This window comes from Dreissena polymorpha, chromosome 7 (assembly GCF_020536995.1).
Source record: "Dreissena polymorpha isolate Duluth1 chromosome 7, UMN_Dpol_1.0, whole genome shotgun sequence".
NCBI lineage: Eukaryota > Metazoa > Mollusca > Bivalvia > Myida > Dreissenidae > Dreissena > Dreissena polymorpha.
The window spans coordinates 7987568-8010540 of NC_068361.1; the positions used below are offsets into that span (position 1 = coordinate 7987568).

The following is a 22973-nucleotide window of genomic DNA, read 5'->3' on the forward strand; positions in this document are numbered from 1 at the left end:
CTTGACCCATTTCAATACTATAATTGACAAAGTGGACACATTTCATACTAGAATTTAATCTCTATCATATCAATATCGTATACTTTTTTAATTTGCTTTTATATGTTTATTGGTAAATTCCATATAATTTTGATACCCATTTACATACAAGAATGAAATTTATCATACCCATTTTGATACTGATTCTTTTAAATCTATATGCATTTATATACAAGCAAATTTCTGATTTCAATACCCATACCTATACTTAGATGCTCAAAACCATACCAATATCTATAATTTTAGTCGAAAAACACCCCCATATTTTTGGCACACCCCTATATACAGTTATATAGGAAGTTACCCCCCCCCCCCCCCCCCCCCGGATATTAACTACTTAAAGTTACATCAACATTATATATTTAAATCTATGGAAATTTTATCAGACATTGCTGCAGAATAAAGGCAATTCATTGTGGTGCTATAATCAAAGCACGCTCATAGTAACTTAACAATAAAAAATATGTACTTGTTCAATTATATTAGTATTTACAGTTTAATTGTTTGATTTGTTATTTCATCAAAGCCATGGTCTGCGGATGATACGTAGCAGTTAGTTTATGGTTGATGGCCACTATTTTATCATAATCCGTAATACAAATGACATTCTTGCTCTAAAACAAATAGTCAAGAGCTGTCCCTAGGTCCAGCACGCTCGACTTGTCTTGCGCTTTATAATAATGTACATGTCCCTAGGTCCAGCACGCTCGACTTGTCTTGCGCTTTATAATAATGTACATGTCCCTAGGTCCAGCACGCTCGACTTGTCTTGCGCTTTATAATAATGTACATGTCCTTAGGTCCAGCACGCTAGACTTGTCTTGCGCTTTATAATAATGTACATGTCCCTAGGTCCAGCACGCTCGACTTGTCTTGTGCTTTATAATAATGTACATGTCCCTAGGTCCAGCACGCTAGACTTGTCTTGCGCTTTATAATAATTTACATGTCCCTAGGTCCAGCACACTAGACTTGTCTTGCGCTTTATAATAATGTACATGTCCCTAGGTCCAGCACGCTAGACTTGTCTTGCGCTTTATAATAATGTACATGTCCCTAGGTCCAGCACGCTAGACTTGTCTTGCGCTTTATAATAATGTACATGTCCCTAGGTCCAGCACGCTCGACTTGTCTTGCGTTTATAATAATGTACATGTCCCTAGGTCCAGCACGCAAGACTTGTCTTGCGCTTTATAACAATGTACATGTCCCTAGGTCCAGCACGCTCGACTTGTCTTGCGCTTTATAATAATGTACATGTCCCTAGGTCCAGCACACTCGACTTGTCTTGCGCTTTATAATAATGTACATGTCCCTAGGTCCAGCACGCTAGACTTGTCTTGCGCTTTATAATAATGTACATGTCCCTAGGTCCAGCACGCTAGACTTGTCTTGCGCTTTATAATAATGTACATGTCCCTAGGTCCAGCACGCTAGACTTGTCTTGCGCTTTATAATAATGTACATTTTATATTAGGCACTGGATGTAATCACCACAAAGGCATATTCGAAGTTGAATATCTGTACTCGTTACATATATTAATAAACTAAAAGCTGAATACTGAATAAAGAAAAAAAATGATGTGACGGTGTAAGGAAACTAGATGTTACAATTTGTAACAATTTATAGTTGACTTTAATTAGATTTGGTATGGGGAAGAACAACTTTTTTCTAATTTCAATAACAATGACCTTGAAAAAACTTGACCCCAAAAGCAATCCCACCCAAGCTCTACATGAAAGCTAACTACAAACAAAATTAAAGCACAATATCTCCACCTAAAATTATTTAGCGGAAGCTTTTTCTATTTTTAGTAACACTGACCTAGCTTAACTTGACTGAACAAATATTTTGCAAAATATTCGTTGATTTTTAGTGTTTATGGACTTTTAATATGTATTGTAACTATTACTTATACATGGTGACACTTATAATTGTATTACATTTTTGAAATTGACTAGAGATGAACAAAATTGTATACTGCTAAATTAATTTCTTTCAACACTGAATTGAATGTATTTCCCCATGTATTATACTACTAGTATTATGATAATGCATCGTGTAAACTTTAAGGACGTGTCTCCAAATCTATCTTGTCTGTTGTTTACATTTCTTTTTTCATTTAGAATTATTTGTTACAAAAAATAATTAAGTATTTATTTTCGAAATTCACGCTACACCGGCGCAAAATGTGTTGTGGCAGGCGCACTATGTCGTGTGTTGTGGCAGGCGCACTGTGTCGTGTGTTGTGGCAGGCGCACTGTGTCGTATGTTGTGGCAGGCGCACTGTGTCGTATGTTGTGGCAGGCGCACTGTGTCGTGTGTTGTGGCAGGCGCACTGTGTCGTGTGTTGTGGCAGGCGCACTGTGTCGTGTTGTGGCAGGCACACTGTGTCGTGTTGTGGCAGGCGCACTGTATCGTGTGTTGTGGCAAGCGCACTGTGTCGTGTGTTGTAGCAAGCGCACTGTGTCGTGTGTTGTGGCAAGCGCACTGTGTCGTGTGTTGTGGCAGGCGCACTGTGTCGTGTTGTGGCAGGCGCACTGTGTCGTGTGTTGTGGCAGGCGCACTGTGACGTGTGTTGTGGCATGCGCACTGTGTCGTGTGTTATTGCATGCGCACTGTGTCGTGTGTTGTTGCATGCGAACTGTGGCGTGTGTTGTGGCAGGCGCACTGTGTCGTGTACGTGTTGTGGCAGGCGCACTGTGTCGTGTGTTGGGCGCATGGCGCACTGTGTCGTGTGTTGGGCACAGGGCGCACTGTGTCATGTAAATAACTGAGATTGTTAAATACAAAAAAGAGTTCCATACTGGAGTAACACCTTAAATACAACCTTTATAAAACATTTGGGTAAGTCAAAAATAGATTAACTAATATAAAAATACCTATTACTCTAAATAAAAAAATAGTGAACACACATATATGTGCACATGTATATATTAAGACATAGATAGTTATTTTAAGTGACATTTCTTGCTGAAAAATAAAACAATATATTAAACAGTAATTCGCCTTGGTTTTGGTTAAAGCCCGATTATTTAGTAACTTGTCTTGACACGCGGACTGGGTCCTAACAATATGGGTTTAATTTTAAAGAAATGCTGTAACTTTTATTAGCAGTAGTATCGTACAAAGCATCGGTAAATTCATACGACTTTAATATTCTCTCATTAGAAGTTCAAAGACATAACAGCCGATACAGATATGGAGCTCATAACACTTAATTTATCAAAAATAAATACAGCGGAGATATAAATAAAACGAAGATGTTCTTCTGCTGCCGCAGCGAAAGTGTTAAATTGTTTATGTTTGAAATAGACTTTTGGCCCTAAATATAGCTTGCTTTGAACATGCCAACATTGACCTTCCTTTGTTGAAATTTAAATTGATTTTCGTTATACATTACCATCAATTTTGCTTTGCGAATACTACTTTCATTCATCACAAGATGTCAAAAATCCACGCCAGTTGTAATCGAAGACGACTCATCGGGATATTACTGGAGGATAGAAATGGTTGATAGTTTTAAAACATCATTTAAATTATTTAAACGTTTTATCATTTGTTATGGTCATGGTAGGCGATTTTCGTGATTTTTAAGGGTTCGGATAAGCGTCATTAAACTCAGCCATTTTACACAATTCATTGAACATATTACAAAAAATCGCGCTGCGAGCTTTATGCTTCTCTTCATGGGAATAATAAATGATTTTAATCTTTAGAAGAGATCTCTTTCAATGCTGCTGTATTCCCCATGTGAACGCAAAAAATATGTAATGAATGTCACCAGTAGGTTACATTTTACTGTTGATTTCAAAGTGTTTCAGACATACATGTAGAGGAGAATTTAATAGTAACAACGAACCTGCCAGACTAGGTTTCTCTGGTTATGTATCCATAACTATTCAACAGAAACGTCGCAATTCTAAGTATACATTTTTGTAAAGTTTCATGGAATAAAACTAAATTAATTCAATAAGTAAAAAAAAACAGCTTACAAAGTTGTTTTCAAAATATATCAGATCATGATGCAATTTTCAATGTGAATTCAGCCTCGTTTTAGAAACTGAAAGAAAACGTTAGTAAGGTATTGATATTTGCACATTAAATGTCAACATTCGCTATAAAGGTCTTAAAACAGTTAATTTATCAATCGAATGTAAGAAAATCTAAAATAATGTTAAGTTTTTATACACATTATTAGTGGTCTTAAAGACATTTTGAAACACTTAGAATGTATAACTTTGTTGGTTTGTTGATGACGGAGTAATTATTCTAGCAAAACGTCAATGTGTTTCTTCAACCACAATAAAAGTCTCAGTGGGTACCAGTTCCTTTATGGGCTATTATCTGATTATATACAAGTTCGTCATATGAAAAAAAAGTGTTTTATCACAAATCTCTTTCAAAACACTTGTTTCAACTTTTCTTAATTTGATGTTGCATACGCATTTCTCCTTCCCAGGTGACATTTTTCCCACAGGTATCATCAAAAGTTACTTCAACAAAGTTTTTGTGTGTACATTGAAGTATCTGGTTGACACATTCATTTGTATGCATATTCATCTTCTAATGCTTTTATTTTCAAGGCGATTTAAACAAAGTTCCAGCTTGCATGCTTCTTGCTGATTTCAATTTAATCGTTTTCTTAATTTCGTCTTTCTGATGTTGACATTAAATACGATTTAAGTCTAGCGTTTTCATTCATTTACTTTGGAATCGTTCTTCAACTTGTGAAACCCTATTGTCTAGAGCTTTATTATAACTATTAAATTGTATTGATGGTCCGTATTAGAAATATAATTTTATAGCTGAGGCCGTAAATCATGAACGTCAATTCATAACTTCATTTTAAAAAACACGAGATTTTTCACACGCAATTTATATTTAAGAGGTGCAATTCATCCGACAGATCTTCTTTTTATTTTAAAATTAATTCTGACAAAAATATAAATTTATTGAATCAACAGCAATTTATCAAGTACATTACATCGTGAAATTAACTTGATATATTTTTATATTTCGTCTCGGCTCTGAAAGTTCTCATTCTTCAGAAAGTATGCAACATTGATGTTTTGTGACTGATTTATAATTTATCAGAGTTGGTTACCAATTCATCTTTAAAACGTTTCATACCATCGTACCAATAAGCGTTAGCATTACTTTAAATGATATAATATAAGCTGCGTCATCACTATATAAATGTAAAGTTTTACAGATGTTTGTGTACGCTTATTTAAGATCTAGATCAGCTTAGACGGTTAAGATCTGTAAAATCTGTCATGGTAATATCACTAAATTCGCTAACATATTTATTATGTTGCAGTTGGGTACTTGAAACAATAAATGTTTCGAGATATTAATACAATATTTAAGATTCAAGATTTATTTGCAGCATTTACAGAAGCTAAAGGATTAACATATGGTAAAGGATACATTTTAGAAAATGCAATATGATAACAACATTAATTTACGTATTTGCATAATTGCAACAAGCGCTTTAACTACGAGTAAGCGAGATTACTAAACATTAGATAATAAATACATAAACAGCATCAATTCGTGATAAACAACATATATAAATTCAATATGGAAGATTAAAGTTTTATTTGCAGCATTAACAGAAGGTCTATTGCCGATGTGGATGATTTTAGTAATAATATAACAACATTATTGGACGTATATACATAATTATAACAAGCACTTAAATTATGAGTAAGAGTGATTACTAAACATTATAAATAATAATACAAAAACAACATGATAAACAGCAATTTTTACATATTTATAAACAGGTACAAATTCCTTCATATTTAAAATTGGATATGCCACAGCTTTTGATGGTAAAATATAACATGTAAACCATTTACGGTGTGGAGTGGAATTCCCGCGTCCCTCATACACCTATTTACGAGAAAAAAAATTGAACGGACAAAAATTATTTACAGTAAAATAATCAATCAATTTTCCAAATGTTACACACTAGACATTTTAAGGTCCATGTGTACTACAATTATGATCTGTATCACATGTTTTTGTAATCTTATGTGATTATGAGTCTTGTATGCATGTACTTTACAAAAAAATTATAAATGGAAGTATATGCCATTTACTTTCTTATACTTTTATCATACTTCTTAAAACAATATGTTGTTATTTGAATTTTAACAAAACAATATATATTATTTCGCAACAAAAATACATGGAAGATGCCAATGTTGTAGTTGCTACGCTGGTGTGTAGTATAATTTACTATATTTTGTCTCATGTCGCAAACGATCACCGATCTACACTGGTCAACAACTTAATCTTCTTATAAAGTACCTTCAGCTACTAGTAGTTTCGTATCGTAAAAAATGTCATGAATTTACAGTTGTAAAGTTAACATCAAGCGCACGAGAATGCGCACATCGACCACGTTAATTATGTATTCATTTATAAGTTTGTCAATTTAAACTGATTGTCGACTTTTATTGTTCAAAAAAGTTTACGAATATGTTTGTGTTTCTTTATTAATTAAAAATGCTATTGGCTATGGTAGTTTCTTGAATTCCAAGCGTGTCAACCTTGCATTAGGGTTTGCACTCACGTAGAACTTGTTCGAACGCCTAACATTCGCGAGGTGATGTATGAAATCCATTATTTTCACACCATCTAAATAGATCTGAAAATAAGATAGGCCAATTAAAATCAACAAACAACAAAACAGCATAAATTAGATCGATAAAATAAGTTTAAACTGTTGTTGTATATTTATTTTATATCTGTTATATTATTGGTATATTGAAAATGACAAATATGTACTTTGCGAAAAAAATGCAATACATGTGTTAACTAACTTAAATGTAAATGATGATGAAACTTACATACATTTTTTTTAAATATCAATAACAAAACAATGTGTCTTCAACGGTATTTAACCCGGGACTTCAGGAAAAATATCTAAATTTGTTTTCACAATGTCATTCATGCCTTAGCTCTTAAAATCTCAGTCCTCACAAACAGCGCAGCAAAACATATATTATCAGAATATTATTGGAATCGGTAAAATACTAACGCTTTAAATACGCATCTTATATTTTCTCATAGTCATTACATGCGTACCAATTGTCAAGTTAATTTTGCTTTCGCACAAGTCATTCCCATTATCAACATTATTACATGTATTTTTGACAAACGAAAAGGTCAATAAATGTAGTGTTAATCAATGGAACGTGTCCAATTTTAGCGCGCATTGAACTATTTAGATGCACAGGAGTTTCAAGATTTATCACAATACGAATGATGCGTATTTCTGAAGTTCAAAACTTTTTTAATTGTGTTAGCCGTGTTTGTAATCGGCATTTCAATTGTTCGAATAAAATGTATAAACTATTTTAAAAATCGGTCATTTTTTGTAGAAAAGTGTAATTTAGCCGATTGTTTTAGTCTTTTTTAGTTTAGATGACTAAAACTCAATAATAGCACAAAAATAAACATAACTTTACAATTAAATATTAATGAGATATACTTGTGTCAGTCCTGTGTGATCGACTTCTAACGTGATTGTGTTCTGTGTCTTCACGCTGCCAGTAAAAGCTTGTACTTTGGACTGATAACCATACTGATAAAGATATGCTCCATTAATAAGGGCGTAAATTTCTGCGTTCAGAGTTAGAAAGTCCATAGATAGCATGAGCGGATAATCGTTAGCTCCGAATGTGAAACCTGCTTTTACCCTGAAATAAAATGAAAATACAATAATAAATCTCAAATGCTGATGAAGCGTTTTAATAGTTGATTTATTGCGCATATATGTAGGTTGCAATTGTGTACATTTAAATCATTTTCCAATAAATAGTAATATCGTATATTGATTAATCTGACTTTACAACATCCTCTAATAATGCACCTGTAATATGTTATCATTTTTACGTGAAGTTTGAAACGCTTCAGTTAAGTTTTATATGTAAATACTAGTAATACTCTTTACGCACATGCGTGAAGCGCTTTCTTCAAGAGCGCGGCCCATATGATTATCGAATGAATATCCAAATGTTACATTTGGAACTTAAAATACAACAGAGAACGAGGCGTATGTACTACAAAAAGTTACCCTGTCACCGTTCCAATTGGAGCGAACCCAACATTCAGTTCAGTACCGGACAATGTCATCGGAAGAGTCACAAGATGCCATTCTGAATGCTGAACGTTCTAAAACAACGTGTGTTACATTAGTTGTCAAATGTATTGGCAATTCTTTAAAGTGGCCGTTTAACCACGGTGGTTGGTAGTGTATCATTATCTTTGCAAGCAAGTTATGTACACTTATACGTTTTTGATTTTGTGTGTTGTTTATTAAAACTTAATACTTTGTATTAGCGGTTGACGTACATTTTACTTTAGGAAATCACATTTGCAATCATGTCTGTCGTGTATTGTCGGGGTTTTATACCATACCGTATACAAATTAAGTTGTTTGCAACCTGCCGGTCTCTGAGCAGGAGATTATACTATCAATACATCTCAAAACGTGTTTCTATCATGTGCTTGTTATCCTTCGAACCTCGGGAACACAGGAATGTCTATCACAAACAGGTATACATACCAAATGCGTAAATGTCTGCGTGTTCTCCTGTTTGACCATGTACACATATCCGGGACTCATTTGCAACGGCAAAGTCAACGCCCAGTCCTTGTCGAGTGCTTCACACAGGCACTGACTGCTAGACACTCGAACACCTGTCGCCTCGAAACTTGAGAACCTAGTAGCGCACTGCAGTAAGCAGGTGCTGGTTACACTTTCAGACCCAGTTGTTTTGTGAACGGAATACCGAACTTGTATTTCGTCTGCCGCGATGAGCGCCATACAGAACATTGTGAACACAAGTATTTTCTCCATTGTCAGTTTTGAAATACGTCTAAAATACGAAATATCAAGTGTTGCTTTAGTATTTTTTATGTCAGAAACTAAATTTCAAACGCAAAATGAGCATCGATGATTATTATACAAACTTTCAGTTTTGATGCAACTTATTTTTTAACAAGACTCTCATTATATTTTTTCTACTATTAGTCTATGAAAATTTCTGCTGCAAAGTGCGGATAAATTATTAAGCTCGTCTGTAAAAGTATAAATTACGCTTGAATTTTCTTACACAATACATTCCATTTGTAGAAAAGCGAATGGACACACGGCTCCACGCGCACCGTTGCTTCAAAAGTATACGGCAAACTGATATTTCAGCCACCAAAGAGGACTGTTGTCAATAGCATGACAAGCTTAGAAAACGGGTATAGTCCTGTTGTTTTATTTATTGGTTGATTGTGTTATGTTAAAATGTATTGTCCTCCGTACCATTGGATAGTACTCCACACCCAACGGTATTAATAAGGCGTGTCTAGGAATAAATAATGGTGGACCTCAGCAATTGCGAAATACACGTGCGTCGTTGAAGCTGATTGGTTGAAATAAGAAATAGAGTAGATGTGAAACATTCCTTCGCGGTGCGTTAACCGGATCGGATGTATTAACGTTTAGTATTTCAAGTTTTTTTTTCATCATCAACGACGATAATAAATTATTGTTGTGAAAGTGAACATTTAAATATTATCTCAAAGACACAATATTACAAGGACAATTATTTTACTGAATAGTTCGTTATTACATCCTCATGACATGTTATATACAGAGGACAATGTTTTTACTACAAGCTACATTTTTACGCAAAATTATGACATTTTAATTCTGAACGTCTTTTCAAAGTGTGTATTTATTAATCAAACTCAAGCGAAAAACATAAATGAAACATAATAAAATTACGATTTGAATCCAGTTAATCGAAAGAGAGAAATGACTACTTTTTATACATTGTCAACTTGAATTTTATCGTATTCACAGAAATCCATGTGTATTTCGGCAGCATCGCCGCTAAAAATGTTTTGCTTCTAAATAACAGGGCCACACAGACCCCTTTATTGGGTCAAAATTCCCCCAACAAAGTTTTATAACAATCAATTACACAATTCAATGACAAAAAGGTCAGATTGTGATGAAATTATTTGCAACATATAAAGCTTTAATATGTTTGGCAAAAAAGTTCTTTTAATATGGACGAATACGTTTTTCTTAACCTGCAGCGTTCTCCGCTCGCTAGTGAGTATATCAAAGTATTAATCAAAAAGCTGGTATATCACTAGCACGTTCCATTTTTTTTCATTCGAACAACTTATAAATGTTGATTGTTGTTATGGCATCATCAGTGTTCGGAGACATGACTAGAAACCCTCTAAGTCGATAATAAAATAAATAAATGATATAGTAATCAACCAAGAATGATCTGATTTCTTATCAAGGCAATGTTGCGGAATGTAACGGTTATATGTTTTTTAAATTATAAATTATTCGTTCCTAATAACACTACTTCTACTACTACTACTACTACTACTACTACTACTACTACTACTACTACTACTACTACTACTACTACTACTACTACTACTACTACTACTACTACTACTACTACTACTACTACTACTACTACTACTACTACTACTTCTACTACTACTACTACTACTACTACTACTACTTCTACTACTACTACTACTACTACTACTACTACTATTACTACTACTACTACTACTACTACTACTACTACTACTACTACTACTACTACTACTACTACTACTACTACTACTACTACTACTACTACTACTACTACTACTACTACTTTTACTACTACTACTACTACTACTTCTACTACTACTACTTCTACTTCTACTATTACTACTACTACTACTACTACTACTACTACTACTACTACTACTACTACTACTACTACTACTACTACTACTACTACTACTACTAATACTAATACTACTACTACTAATACTACTACTACTATTACTACTTCTACTACTACTACTACTACTTCTACTACTACTACTACTAATACTACTACTTCCACTACTGTCAATACTACTAGAAAACTACTATGATATTCAAAAACATTTCAGTTGGACACAATCAGACATCGTTTTCGTCTTCTTGAATCAACACCTTGTTCTAACGAGACTAGTCTTTTAAAATATCTGGAGCCGTCAGGTTATTAGAAACGGAGTAAACAAATGCAGTTATCAGACAATGCTTGTACAGGCACCGAGCGGTTGTATGGCGGTCGGCCTAATTATATAAACTCGATTACAATTTGGATGAATATCAGATGCAATTGTAAACAATGATGCGCAACAAGTCCGTTCCACGGGCGCCGTCTGCGTAAATGCCGGTTGCCAAGAGCTAAAGCTCAAACTGTAAGTACCTGTCAGGCTGAACACGCATGTCAAGCTAGCACCGTCCTGTCTCTGGACTGGGCAGCTGTTTTACTTACTCGAATTTTATGAAACTGTTAGGCGGGTACAGACACTTAACAATATCGCTTTCGCTTCAGGCGGCCCCTGTACAAGAGGAAGGTTTGTTTTTGTTTTTTCGGCAGCCGGAAAATGTTTTGAACATTAAATGCAGTTTTTCGCATAAACACTATCCGGTCATCTTCTTTTTGCAACCATTTTTGAAAACCTTTTTTTCCAACCTTCAGACAACAGAAATCGATTTTATATACTGGCAAAGAGTAAATGATATTCTTAGTCTAATGAGAATAACCTCATATTTAACTATTGGAAAGTTTATTCCAGCGGCGAATTATTCAGGATAGTCTTGAATCCGTAAACGGATACAACACTGTCACTAAGTTCTTCCAGTACAATACAGTCCTTAGAAAAAAAAATCAGTTTTTATATTGCTCAGTTCTACAGTGATTTGACAGCGTTAAAATACTTAGTTTTGTTAGTGATTTGAGTGTCAAGTATGTTTGGGGAGAGTTAGTCACTACAAGTTTAAGGTTTAAGATTGCTTTTAAGTAACGCTTGTTAATGTTATTTGTCATGAAATAGTATGGCTGGCAGCTTCCCCGTACTTATTTGTGCAGGAAGGTTAGTCGATCTGTCTTGCGTTAGTTCAGTAGGCTTTGGAGTTAAAGTTTTTTAGCATGGTCGTGACACAGCCTTCAACTCTTGAACGGCAATGCCCTGTGATTAATCTGGCTGCTTATCCTCTAAATATTGTCGACATGCTTTGCAAGATGTTGCTCCCAAACTACTGAGCTGTACTCAAGAGTGGACCAGACTACAGTCAAGTACGCAGTTTTTCCTGCAGTCGATTTGACAGTGTTTAAGGTTTATTCGTATATATCCTAGTGTACAATAAGCATTCCTTAGCAGTGTGTTGATGTTAGGATCCCAATTTAAGTTGGGGGAGGTAATAACACGTAGGTAGGGATTTTCTTCGACCTGTTGGAGAATATGTTTATTAAATTCATAAAAGTATTATGAACGATTGTTGATTCTAAGTATGTTACAGTTCTTAGCGTCGAATCGATTTCCATGTGAGGACGGCCAGATTTCATGTCTTCTCCGAGAGCTATGTGATCGGACATTTATCTTGTTGGCCAGTACAAGAGGCAATCGACAGCGAATAGGGGTACTTAACTGTGTCAGGGTGATCGTTAATATGGCACAACAACATGACTCCCGAGTCAACCTGGACAGAGGTTGATTTTTCTCCGTCTAGAACGACTTGCATGTGGCGGTTGGTAGGAAGTCGCTGAGTCATGTATTAAGTGGTCCATCAATACCGTAAATGGAAAATTTACTTAGATGTTTCTCTTTGTGGACGGCATCACATGAATTCGAGAAATCGAGAAGTGCTTTGTTTCTTGGTGTCCTATATCACCGGTAGTCAGAAGATCATATGAATGGTTGTTATTTATTGAGTTTCGCAGTTCTGAATTCGTGGTTGAATGAAATGGGTATCTTTTTTTTTAGAGATTACCTTGTGGTATTGGATGCATCATTACGAACGGTGTTGCCTACCCACCGCTAACGTCTCCGAAGGATTTATCCTGTTCTGTTCTAGATGATTATGTATTCTTTTGCTGATTACATATATATGGTTTTATAGTTATCATAATAAAGATGTTAGAGATGCAGGTTTATAGTGAGGTCAACATTTCCCTTTTTGAAGACAGGGGCAATTTCATGCCGCCAGTCGGCTGTTAGTTGTCCTTGGTCAATTGATTTCACGAAGATATGTTGAATGACTGGGTCTAATACTGCCTCACAGTTCTTGAATACAATGTTTGGAAACGTACACACAAAAGAGTAGTTTCTTTACGCCTTCCTCCTTTCTATGCAATAGGATATTGATCTTGCCTTTCTACTCATGTTCACCAGTTGACTTATCTTATAAAACTGGGATACGCGTGTGTTGTTTTGGCGGCGTGAATTAACGTTTCTTTACAATGGCTTAATATTATTTTCGTCAAGTCCATTCTGGTTTTGTATATGGTTTCTATTTAAGCCTTCTTGCATGTTTTATGAAGGGTTTCTGGTTGCGCTTGTTAGTGCCCCCAATGGTTGATTATCTTAGCTATGTTGTGAATTTAGATTTTTCCTTATCACCCTGTGTAGGTCTTTTTTGAACCAGAGTAAGGATTTCCTCTGTTTACATATGTTTTAAGCAAAATGTTTGTCTACTACGTTATGAATTCTAGTTTTTAGTGTCTCCGATTGTTTTTCATTAGGTAGTTATGGACCGGATGCTTATATCATTACTGTTTGTTTTCTAGTGGATTGGAATATGTAAGTCCAACACTCTTTTTAACATTTAAATATTTTCCGAGGGTGCTGCTTGATCATATACGGTACATTATACGTTAATGTGTTGTCCTAGATTGTAATGAAAAGTTCAATAAATTATAAAACAGTTAAAAAGCGTGAGATGCCCTTGATATAATCATTTACTTTTCGACACAACGGGTTTGCGATACGACAATTTCGTGTTGGACAAATGACCATTTTGCTGTTTGACCAAAGTGTATTTTCGCTCCTTGCGTTATTTAGCGTCGAGAACAGTACGGTGTCTTTTTATCACTTTCACAACAAACAACTTCCGGTAATTTGTTCCCAAACATTATTTTGACAACATGACATATGATTGCTAGTCAAAAACGATTTTCACGACTATGGGAGCTGAAAACAGCGTCTATATGGATTGTGAATGGGGTGAGGTTGTGCGAAATGGTAACTGGTGTTTGCGGCATGGAAAATTAGAGGATGACACAGAAGTCACGTTGTTTATACCGGCGAAGAAGGAAAAGGTTTACGAAAACTTGCTCAGGAAGTTTACCAAGGTGATTGGTGTTACCAAGTAATTTTTGATTTGATGGAACTGAAATACTAACTCATTATTGATCTTAATTTGACAGTGAAGGATGTATGCGGGGATCAAACATAGCACCAACACTGCACTGAATGGGTATCAGCTTTTTAGTTTTTTGGCCCCAAGCAATTTTGACAGAAGCTAGTCAAACGGACCCAGGTCAAAAAGTCCTCTAGGAAAAACGAGTCAAAACGGCCTCACTTTGGTCAAAACGTCCCCAAAGTCAGTTTTAAAGTTGGTCAAAACTGCCCCAATCTGTAACAAAGAACTCTGTTCAAAATTGTATTCATTTGACAATATACATGTTACATAATCCAGGGCTTTTTTTCCATCTTTGGGCTGAAAAACAGCCCTTTCGCCGCGGATTTATTTTTTCCATCAGCAGGTAAATTTTCCCTCAGACTTCATTTTTTTCCCCTAAAAAAAAAATTATTTTTTTAACTTTAAATACATAAGTTATCCTGATCCACTGTAGAAAATATAACATATTGCATAATTAAGTTATCTTTCGCCTTGAATATGTTTTAAACACAACAAAATATGTGAAATTGATTATTTAAGACTTTCCTTATTTTCCCCGAAATCCGGCGTTTCGCATGATTTTTTTCCCCCAATTCCGGCATAAAGCGCAATTTTTTTCCCCTCGAAAAAGGTCAGGCCCTTTCCCAAAAATCGGATAAAAACCCCTGTAATCAAACATAATAATTGACAAGAAAGATATATATGAGTATGAACATGAGTAATTTCTGTGTTTATCCGAATGAGTTAATTCTCTTTGCAGTCTTTCCGAAATACCGTCGGTCCTCGGATTTTTCCGATAATAATTTGGAAAATCCTGAAATGATTCTTATATTGCCTTCTGTCCGGTAATAAAATTATGACGAATTTTGGAATTCCATAAGCTATTTTTAGAAAAGTTTCAAGGCAAAAATCGGAATTTACCAAGTTATTTATGAATACTTCAATCATGTAGAACATTTTTTTCATTTGTTGCATTTCTAGTATGACGTAAGTGCATATACGGTATCCAAAGATTATTGCTGCGTCGCAAATGCAAATTACACACTACGTCATCACTATACATTCGCAAAGGGAGACACTCGATACCATTTAAATTTGGTTCCCGTTATGACCGATTAATTCGTAAGCAAGCCGGGTATTAACACAGGGAAATAAGATCTCACCATGATCTGTCAACAACTACTCGGGGATTCTAAGCGATCTGTCAATATCTATAATGGGGTTCGAAGGAAAACAGAGTATCCAGATATATAACTGGTGATTTCGTTTTCATTTTATTTTTTAATAGCTTTAAATGTTTTCATTAAAATTTGGTGAAGAAGCCAAACCAAACTCTCTCATGATGATCAAATTCAGCACTGCAGATGTTACAGCTTATGACCCTTCAGCAGCTGTAGACAAGTTGCTGGTAAGATTCGATGGTTTTATGTAAAATGAAATTTTGAATGAGGTTGTTAAGTAACAAACTCAAACCTACATACAGAACCAACAAAGTTTTATCCCTTAATTCAAAAACAACAACATCCGATATTTTATCAAAAGCATTGGGATTGACTTTAAGACTGGTATAATATTATAAGGTATGCTAGCATACAACAGCTTAGCAAACTGATTTGTATTTTAGGCTCATGATACAAGGTGATGGTCTTCATTGACTAAATAATTATCAGCGTCCACCCAAGGCTATGTCTGATGGTTATCCAACGAAAGAAGATGTGTCTTCAGACGAGGATTCAGACATTCGGAATGAAGAGACACATGCTAAAGAAATCTTGTCAATACATAATTAATAAATGCATTATTTGTATATTAATATGATAATATTTAAATATTGTTAAAAATCTCATCATTGTTTTTCGTCATCATTTTTCCTTTTTGGGCCAGAAATGATCAGTCCGGGCCGGAAATGGAAGCATGATTATAGGACCTCATGGCCGGCAATGAATTATTATTTTGGGAAGGACTGCTCTTTGTATCAATTAGTTTCCAATAGTGTACAATAGCTAAAAATGTATTAAATACGCAAATCTAAATTGATATCTGAATTGATATTGATACATAAATAACAGTCTTCACGCTAAATATTTTAGCCAAATAGCCCGAGAATAGCCCTTCGGGCTAATCAGATGGAATTTTGAATAGCCCAAAGACATGTTCAATAGCCTGAAGAGGTCAATATAAATTTAATGACCTTTTTTGCCAGGAACACCAATAGTTATTAACAATCAGAAAATCTACTTCCATTAGTAAAAACAGATGCATGTGATTACAGTAATAAACAGTTTTCTGTTTCCTTTTGAAATGCATTTTATACAAAATGCACCAGATAATTATGCTGTTTATTGTAACTTTATTATTACACATGTTCTCATTCAATGATTACATAAATCAGTTTGACGGGTGTTTGGTTTTATTTTAAAGCAAATTGAATTATTATCATGTTTAAAAATATCAGAAAATCTTAAAAAATACATCAGCCTATTGAAGTAACAGATAAGTATCGTATTATTACTAGGACAATCGCTGGTGAATTTCTGAATTGTCGGAATGTGGTTTCAGAACAAAAGGCCACTGGGTGTGTTAACTGCCCAATCTACCAAGTGACAATGTCTGCTTCTTTAATTAACTCCCGATGTTTTGATAAGCATGTGTCAATTACCGTGAAAAGTATTGTATATTGTTAAACAGATTATAAGTAGCAAAGTAGGTCACATAGCAGAACGAGATTACAGAATAACCGAAAATACTACAATTATTAATAATTAGTTGAAAAAACATCTTCTAATACGCAAGAATTATTGATTAAAACACATGGAAATCTAACTGTAATAAGGATAAATTTGTGTTGAACCAAATGCGTACAATATCCCTTACAGACTCTTTTATTTTTATTGAAATATTACTTCGTCCATTTTTCATGAATTATAAATACATTTACGGAAAACGCTTCTAAAATTAAATACGCTTCTAGTTTTGTCATTATTTAAAAACATTACGAAGTGCCCGATGCGCGAACATCCCGGAACGTGATCTACGCAAGTGCAGTTTGAATAACCTCATCTCGATTGGGCGTCAATTGCATCATTACTCTAAATAGCAACATACCCGGATGTTTACACGACAGTTTAGAAAAATGGCGGCCGCATGTGTTCATGCAGTTCTTTAAAACGTATGACGTCATTTTAGGCATTTAAATAGAGAATTTAATCGTTCCTCTTAAAAACGCGTATAAATCAGGTTATTGATATGATGCTCAAATATTTAATCGACCAGTCGGGCTATTTTATAAGCATTTTTGGATCTACCGACCGGCCCAAGAATCAACTCTGGCTTCGGGCTTATAGGCTAATTCGAAGACTGACAAATAACATATCATAAGACATCATATCCTATTTTTTGTTGATCAGAACTGGCAATGTTGAAACATCATCCTAATTCACCAAAATTTCTTCTGCTCTCTTGTTAATCAGTGTCTTGAAGAAATAAGAGTTAAAATTGAACCCATTAAACATTTCTTTACACCATATTGAACGAATCAGTTACAAAAATATACAAGTTCTTGTTAACACTCTTGCATGCAAACAAATTATTTTCAACAAAGTACCGACGCAATCAGTTATTTGAGATAGTTAAACGATTAAGAATTCTTATAGAAACGACGCAATGAATGCTTGTATGTAATAGTTGTATGTGTGTAAAATAAACTAAATCCTTTAAGTTGTAATTACTGATTTAACTAATGAAATAACGAATTTATTTAAAAAAAAATACCACAAATAGCATTCTTAGAGAAAGAAAATAACAGAAGCTAATTTAATATATTATTTTTTTCTTCTCTCCCTCTTCTGATTTTCGATTAGGGCCGTTTTGACCAATTTAAAAACTGACATGGTCGTTTTGACCAAAGTGGGGCCGACTAAATTTGGGGACGTTTTGACTAAGGGACGTTTTTGGGGCCGTTTTGACTGTAAAACATTTGACCCTGGTTAATTTAGGCGTTTTAGGCCCCAATTTCAGGCTTATTAGTCCCAAGTTCCAGACTTTTTCGACCCCATTTTAATTTGAATTGATCGTGTAAATACATGTATTTTGGTTGATATTCCTTATCACTATGGGATATTGATTATTATAGTGCAGTTTGGTCGCCAGTAACAGATCTTCCCCAGTAGCAGGGTTCTCAATAAGAGCCGGCCACCGGCCAAATCGGCCATTTGAAATCAGATTTTGGCCAGTTGAAAATCGCTCAGATTTGGAAAATCGGCAATTTACTTTTCGAAATGTGCGTGTCGTTTCGGTAATTTTGCTCCTATTTGCTATTAAGCAAAAACGTCGCTCCATTATCTCCCTTAACGAATTACAACAACAACAATGAAAATGCGCATATTGGAATCGGTCAAAAAGCACTAAAATATTTTGACGTTCTGTTCATCACATGTTGAGTTAAAATTTTACAAAAGTAATAAAGAGTTTTTTCCATTTATCTTTTGTAAGTTAAAAAAGCTAAAATTCATAAGATGCACACAAAAATGCTAAAATTTAAGTGCCTGGTTGACCACTAAAATATCAATAAAATGTCCCAAAATGCAGAAAATCAAGTGCTCAATTTTAAATTTAAAAATTTCAGGGGGAGCATGCCCCCCGGACCCCCCTAGAAAGCCTCTTGGTTTCACATTTGGGCCTGTAGGCTCAAAAGTTATTGAGAACCCAGCAGTAGCGGATCATTTTTCGGAAACGATCATTCTATTGCTCTTACCCCTGTAAAAATAACTGATCAAACTGTATTTTCAACCAAAATAATCATATTCTCTTGAAATGTATATTTTCTTTTCCCAGTGATGACCTAGTTATTTTTATATCATGGATTGCATATCAACAAGTACGCACCGTATTTACAAAGTGATCTAGCCTCGTTCTGGGTAATGAGAATTTTAAGAAACACTTACCATTAATTTCATTTGAACTTTTCCATCTAAATGCTATTGTCATTTGAAAGGTAAGTATTAAAATAATACATTAACATACAATTTATCACTTAAGCTGCTGTTTAATGGTTTTTAAAAGCACTTTTTAAAACCCAAGTGAATTCGTCAGTAGCGAATCACGTTTGGCAATATGGCGGGAAAAGTTGATTAATGAGGGGTTCATCTCAAACTTTGTTTTAGATGTCAAATTTGTATTTTGACGGTATGTTTGTACGGTTTCAATGTTGAAATTGAATGCTACACATTGTCCGTTTCTTATCAAATTTTAAATACAGGTTTAGAAAAGTTGGCAAATTATTAATTTATTAAGTTATCTTGATTTACTGAGCATATAAACTTACAAATTATTTTATAAATTCATTCAACTCAATTTACATTTCATTATTTTTAATTTTCAGGAAATATGTTAAAATGCGTTAACAAAACCAGTACACATGTTCAAGTTATTTATTCATTTATCATTTTCAATTCATTTACATAATACAATTAAAACATAAATTATTGTACAATGTAATGTTATATGCTTAAACAAAGAAATAGGTATTGTAAAGCTTTTTGGTTTCCAGTCATCCAAGAGTGGTAACAGGGCCCTTGCTACACTTAAGGGGATTGGAGCCGGGGCCCTTAGAGAGGGGAATTCCGCGTCGTTTTGGGCGAATAGGGGAATTTTAGAAGATCTTTTCAAGCAACCATTCAACACTTAAAATTGCTATATTTTAATGTTATTAACATAAATATACATTTAATCAATTATTAATAGTACAATACCAGCTGGCAACATAGGTAGAAAAGTAAAAAAAAAAAGGGTGGGATGGTGGAATTTTTTAGCTGAAATAGGGGAAAAAAGTACACTATTTTTAGGGGGGAATGGGACCGAATTTCGGCCCCAAAAACGGCCAAACAAGGGCCCTGGGTACTTTCAAAGATGAGGCTAAGACCTATAGTTTTTCTTCTGAGAAGACAACTCCTGCATCTAAACTTCTGCTGAAAAACTCTGCATCTCCTCCAAACATTCCCTCTTACGCAGTTCAACAATTGATTTGGGAGTACACAAATACACATGATGACCTAGCTTGTCTTGTGTGGATCGCATCATTAGAATCTGATTTCACACTTAGCTTTACAGTGACCTTGACATTTGACACTGTAACTCCAATTTCATAGGGGTCATCTACTGTCCAAGGCCAAAGCACATGGGAAGTATCAAGCCAATCGGTAAATTCGTTGTCGAGTTATTAATTGGAAATGATTTTCGCACTTTTTGTGACAGTGATCTTAAAGGGATCTTTTCACGCTTTGGTAAATTGACTAAATTGAAAAAAGTTGTTTCAGATTCGCACATTTTCGTTTTAGTTATGATATTTGTGAGGAAACAGTAATACTGAACATTTACCATGGTCTAATATAGCCATTATATGCATCTTTTGACGATTTTAAAACCTAAAAATTATAAAGCGTTGCAACGCGAAACGATTGAATAATTTGGAGAGTTCTGTTTTTGTCGTTAAATTTTGTGAAACTACGAAGATTGCCTATATAAGGTATAAAATACGTCAAGTATGTGTACTCGGCGGAATAGCTCAGTAGGCTAAAGCGTTTTTACTTCAGGACTCTGGCAGGACTCCAGGGGTCACTGGTTCGAAACCTGCTCCGGGCAATGTTCTTTTCCTTTTTTTAATTTTATTCTTGATTTTTTACTGGAGCTTTTACGATCCAATGTTTACATTTATCAATATAAAGCATTTAATGAATAAGTTAAAAAATGCCAAAATCTGTGAAAAGGCCCCTTTAACTTTTAACCTGTTGACATCAATTTCAATAGGGGTCATTTACAATGTACTGTCCAAGATCAAAGCACATATTAAGTTCCAAGCCAATTGCTTAATTCTTTCATGAGTTATTGATCGGAAACAATTCACTCTTATTGTCACAGTGAACTTTGACCTAGTGACCCCATTTTCAATAGGGGTCATCTACTGTCAAAGGTTGATTCACATGTGAAGTATCAAGCCAATCAGTCAATTTGTTGACGACTTAAACGAACAGGTCTACAGACAGACAGACTGACTGACATCCAGCAAACCTCTTCTTCAAAGGGGGGCATAAAAATACTAACTAATGTTAAGTTATGTTGCAGGTTTACCTGTTGGCCATGTCACACAAATGTACCAGTGACTTTTTTGTTACTAAATGGTTAATGGTGGCAAGATATTTTCCAAAATTACACATGACTCCAGTGGCCAGTTTTTCTCCGTGGCCAGCTAAAGATCAGGAAGGTTTTGTAACAAGGGGGGTTAATTTTAAACAATCAGTTCAGTTTAAGTTGTCTCCCTTTATCAGACTTTTTTCCAATTGAAAACCTGGTTTTGTGACAATTTTGTCCATTGTTTATAATGTTTTGATATAATACCATTTGTTTTTATGTAAAGTAGAGTAGATTGGCGTATTAGATTGGCGAATGTCGGCGCCAGTGAAACAAGACATTGTTACAGTATACTGGTAGATTACTCTTCACACTTATGTTGAACAATTTGTTTTTGTAAAATGGGGATAATTACCATAAAATTGTTACTTGTAAAGATATATAGACTATTTCTCTTCTCAGCAACTTCGATTGATCCGCCACCCTGGTGTTCTGACATACCTTAAGAGTCAAGAAGATATGGAAAGTCCCCAGCTCTTCACAGAGAAAGCCATACCATTGGATAGCGTGCTGGACAGTCTGGATGGGATGGAGATTTGTGCGGGCCTGTACAGCATCATGCAGGCTCTTTGTTTTCTTCATGAAAAGGTGCGAGATGAGTTGAAAAGTTCTTGTGTTAGTTTAACCTGATTAACCCATTCATGCCTAACGTCCTGAAAAAAGGACATTGCAAACAGCGTAGACCCAGATGAGATGCCGCATAATGCGGCGTCTCATCTGGGTCTGCGCTGTTTTCTTATATGAATTTCTTTATGAAATATTCTAAATATGAACATAAATATACTTGACACCCCTAATTTTGGAAATAAAATGATCCAATTTAGAAGGATGGGAGAGTCCACTGGGCATAAATGGGTTAAGCAAGATTGCATCAAAAGCTTGCCATTAATTGAAGCACTCTTTTACGTCTGTTTACTGGGTTGTAAGACAACAACTGCTGTCTTTGGGGAGATGATGAGAATGCTTCCAGATAAAAGTAAGGATCAAACTCATTACAAAACCGCTGTGAATCCATGATCTCAGAACTATCTTTAAAGCATATAATAAGCATTGTATCTCACTGCAGAAATACACATGATCATCTGTGTTACCATAGACTTTATTGTGAAATTTCAACTCCCATTCATTTATTTTCACCTTGAAAAAGAAATAAAAGCTTTATGAGTTAATTTATATAACTTGTTTCCCAGGTTGGGGTATCTCACAATAACATGCATGCAGGGGCCATATACGTCACTTCGGATGGAACTTGGAAATTGGGAGGTCTGGAGCATATCACCAAGTTCAGCGAGACAACGATGACAAAGCTGTCAGAGTCACGCGAGCATAGGGAGCCTAAATCTATTGCTCCAGAGGAGAAGGTAGCGGATTGGGACAGCCATCTTTTCGTTATTTTCCATGCAGGCTAGCTCAGTTGGGAGAGGGTCGGACTGAAATCAGAGTATTGTAGATTTCATTCCTATCCGGTTTCATACC

At 35.0% G+C, this 22973-nt stretch overlaps 1 protein-coding gene across 1 annotated transcript in view; it reads left to right on the plus strand.

The window, feature by feature from the left end:
- The first annotated feature begins 13997 nt into the window (after positions 1–13997).
- Positions 13998–22973, plus strand: part of LOC127838776 (protein-associating with the carboxyl-terminal domain of ezrin-like) — a 28454-nt gene continuing 19478 nt past the window's right edge. The window contains exons 1-3 of the mRNA XM_052366765.1: positions 13998–14262; positions 21900–22085; positions 22688–22858. Coding sequence (XP_052222725.1) covers positions 14095–14262; positions 21900–22085; positions 22688–22858 — 525 coding nt within the window. The 5' untranslated portion in view covers positions 13998–14094. The remainder of the gene's footprint in view (positions 14263–21899; positions 22086–22687; positions 22859–22973) is intronic.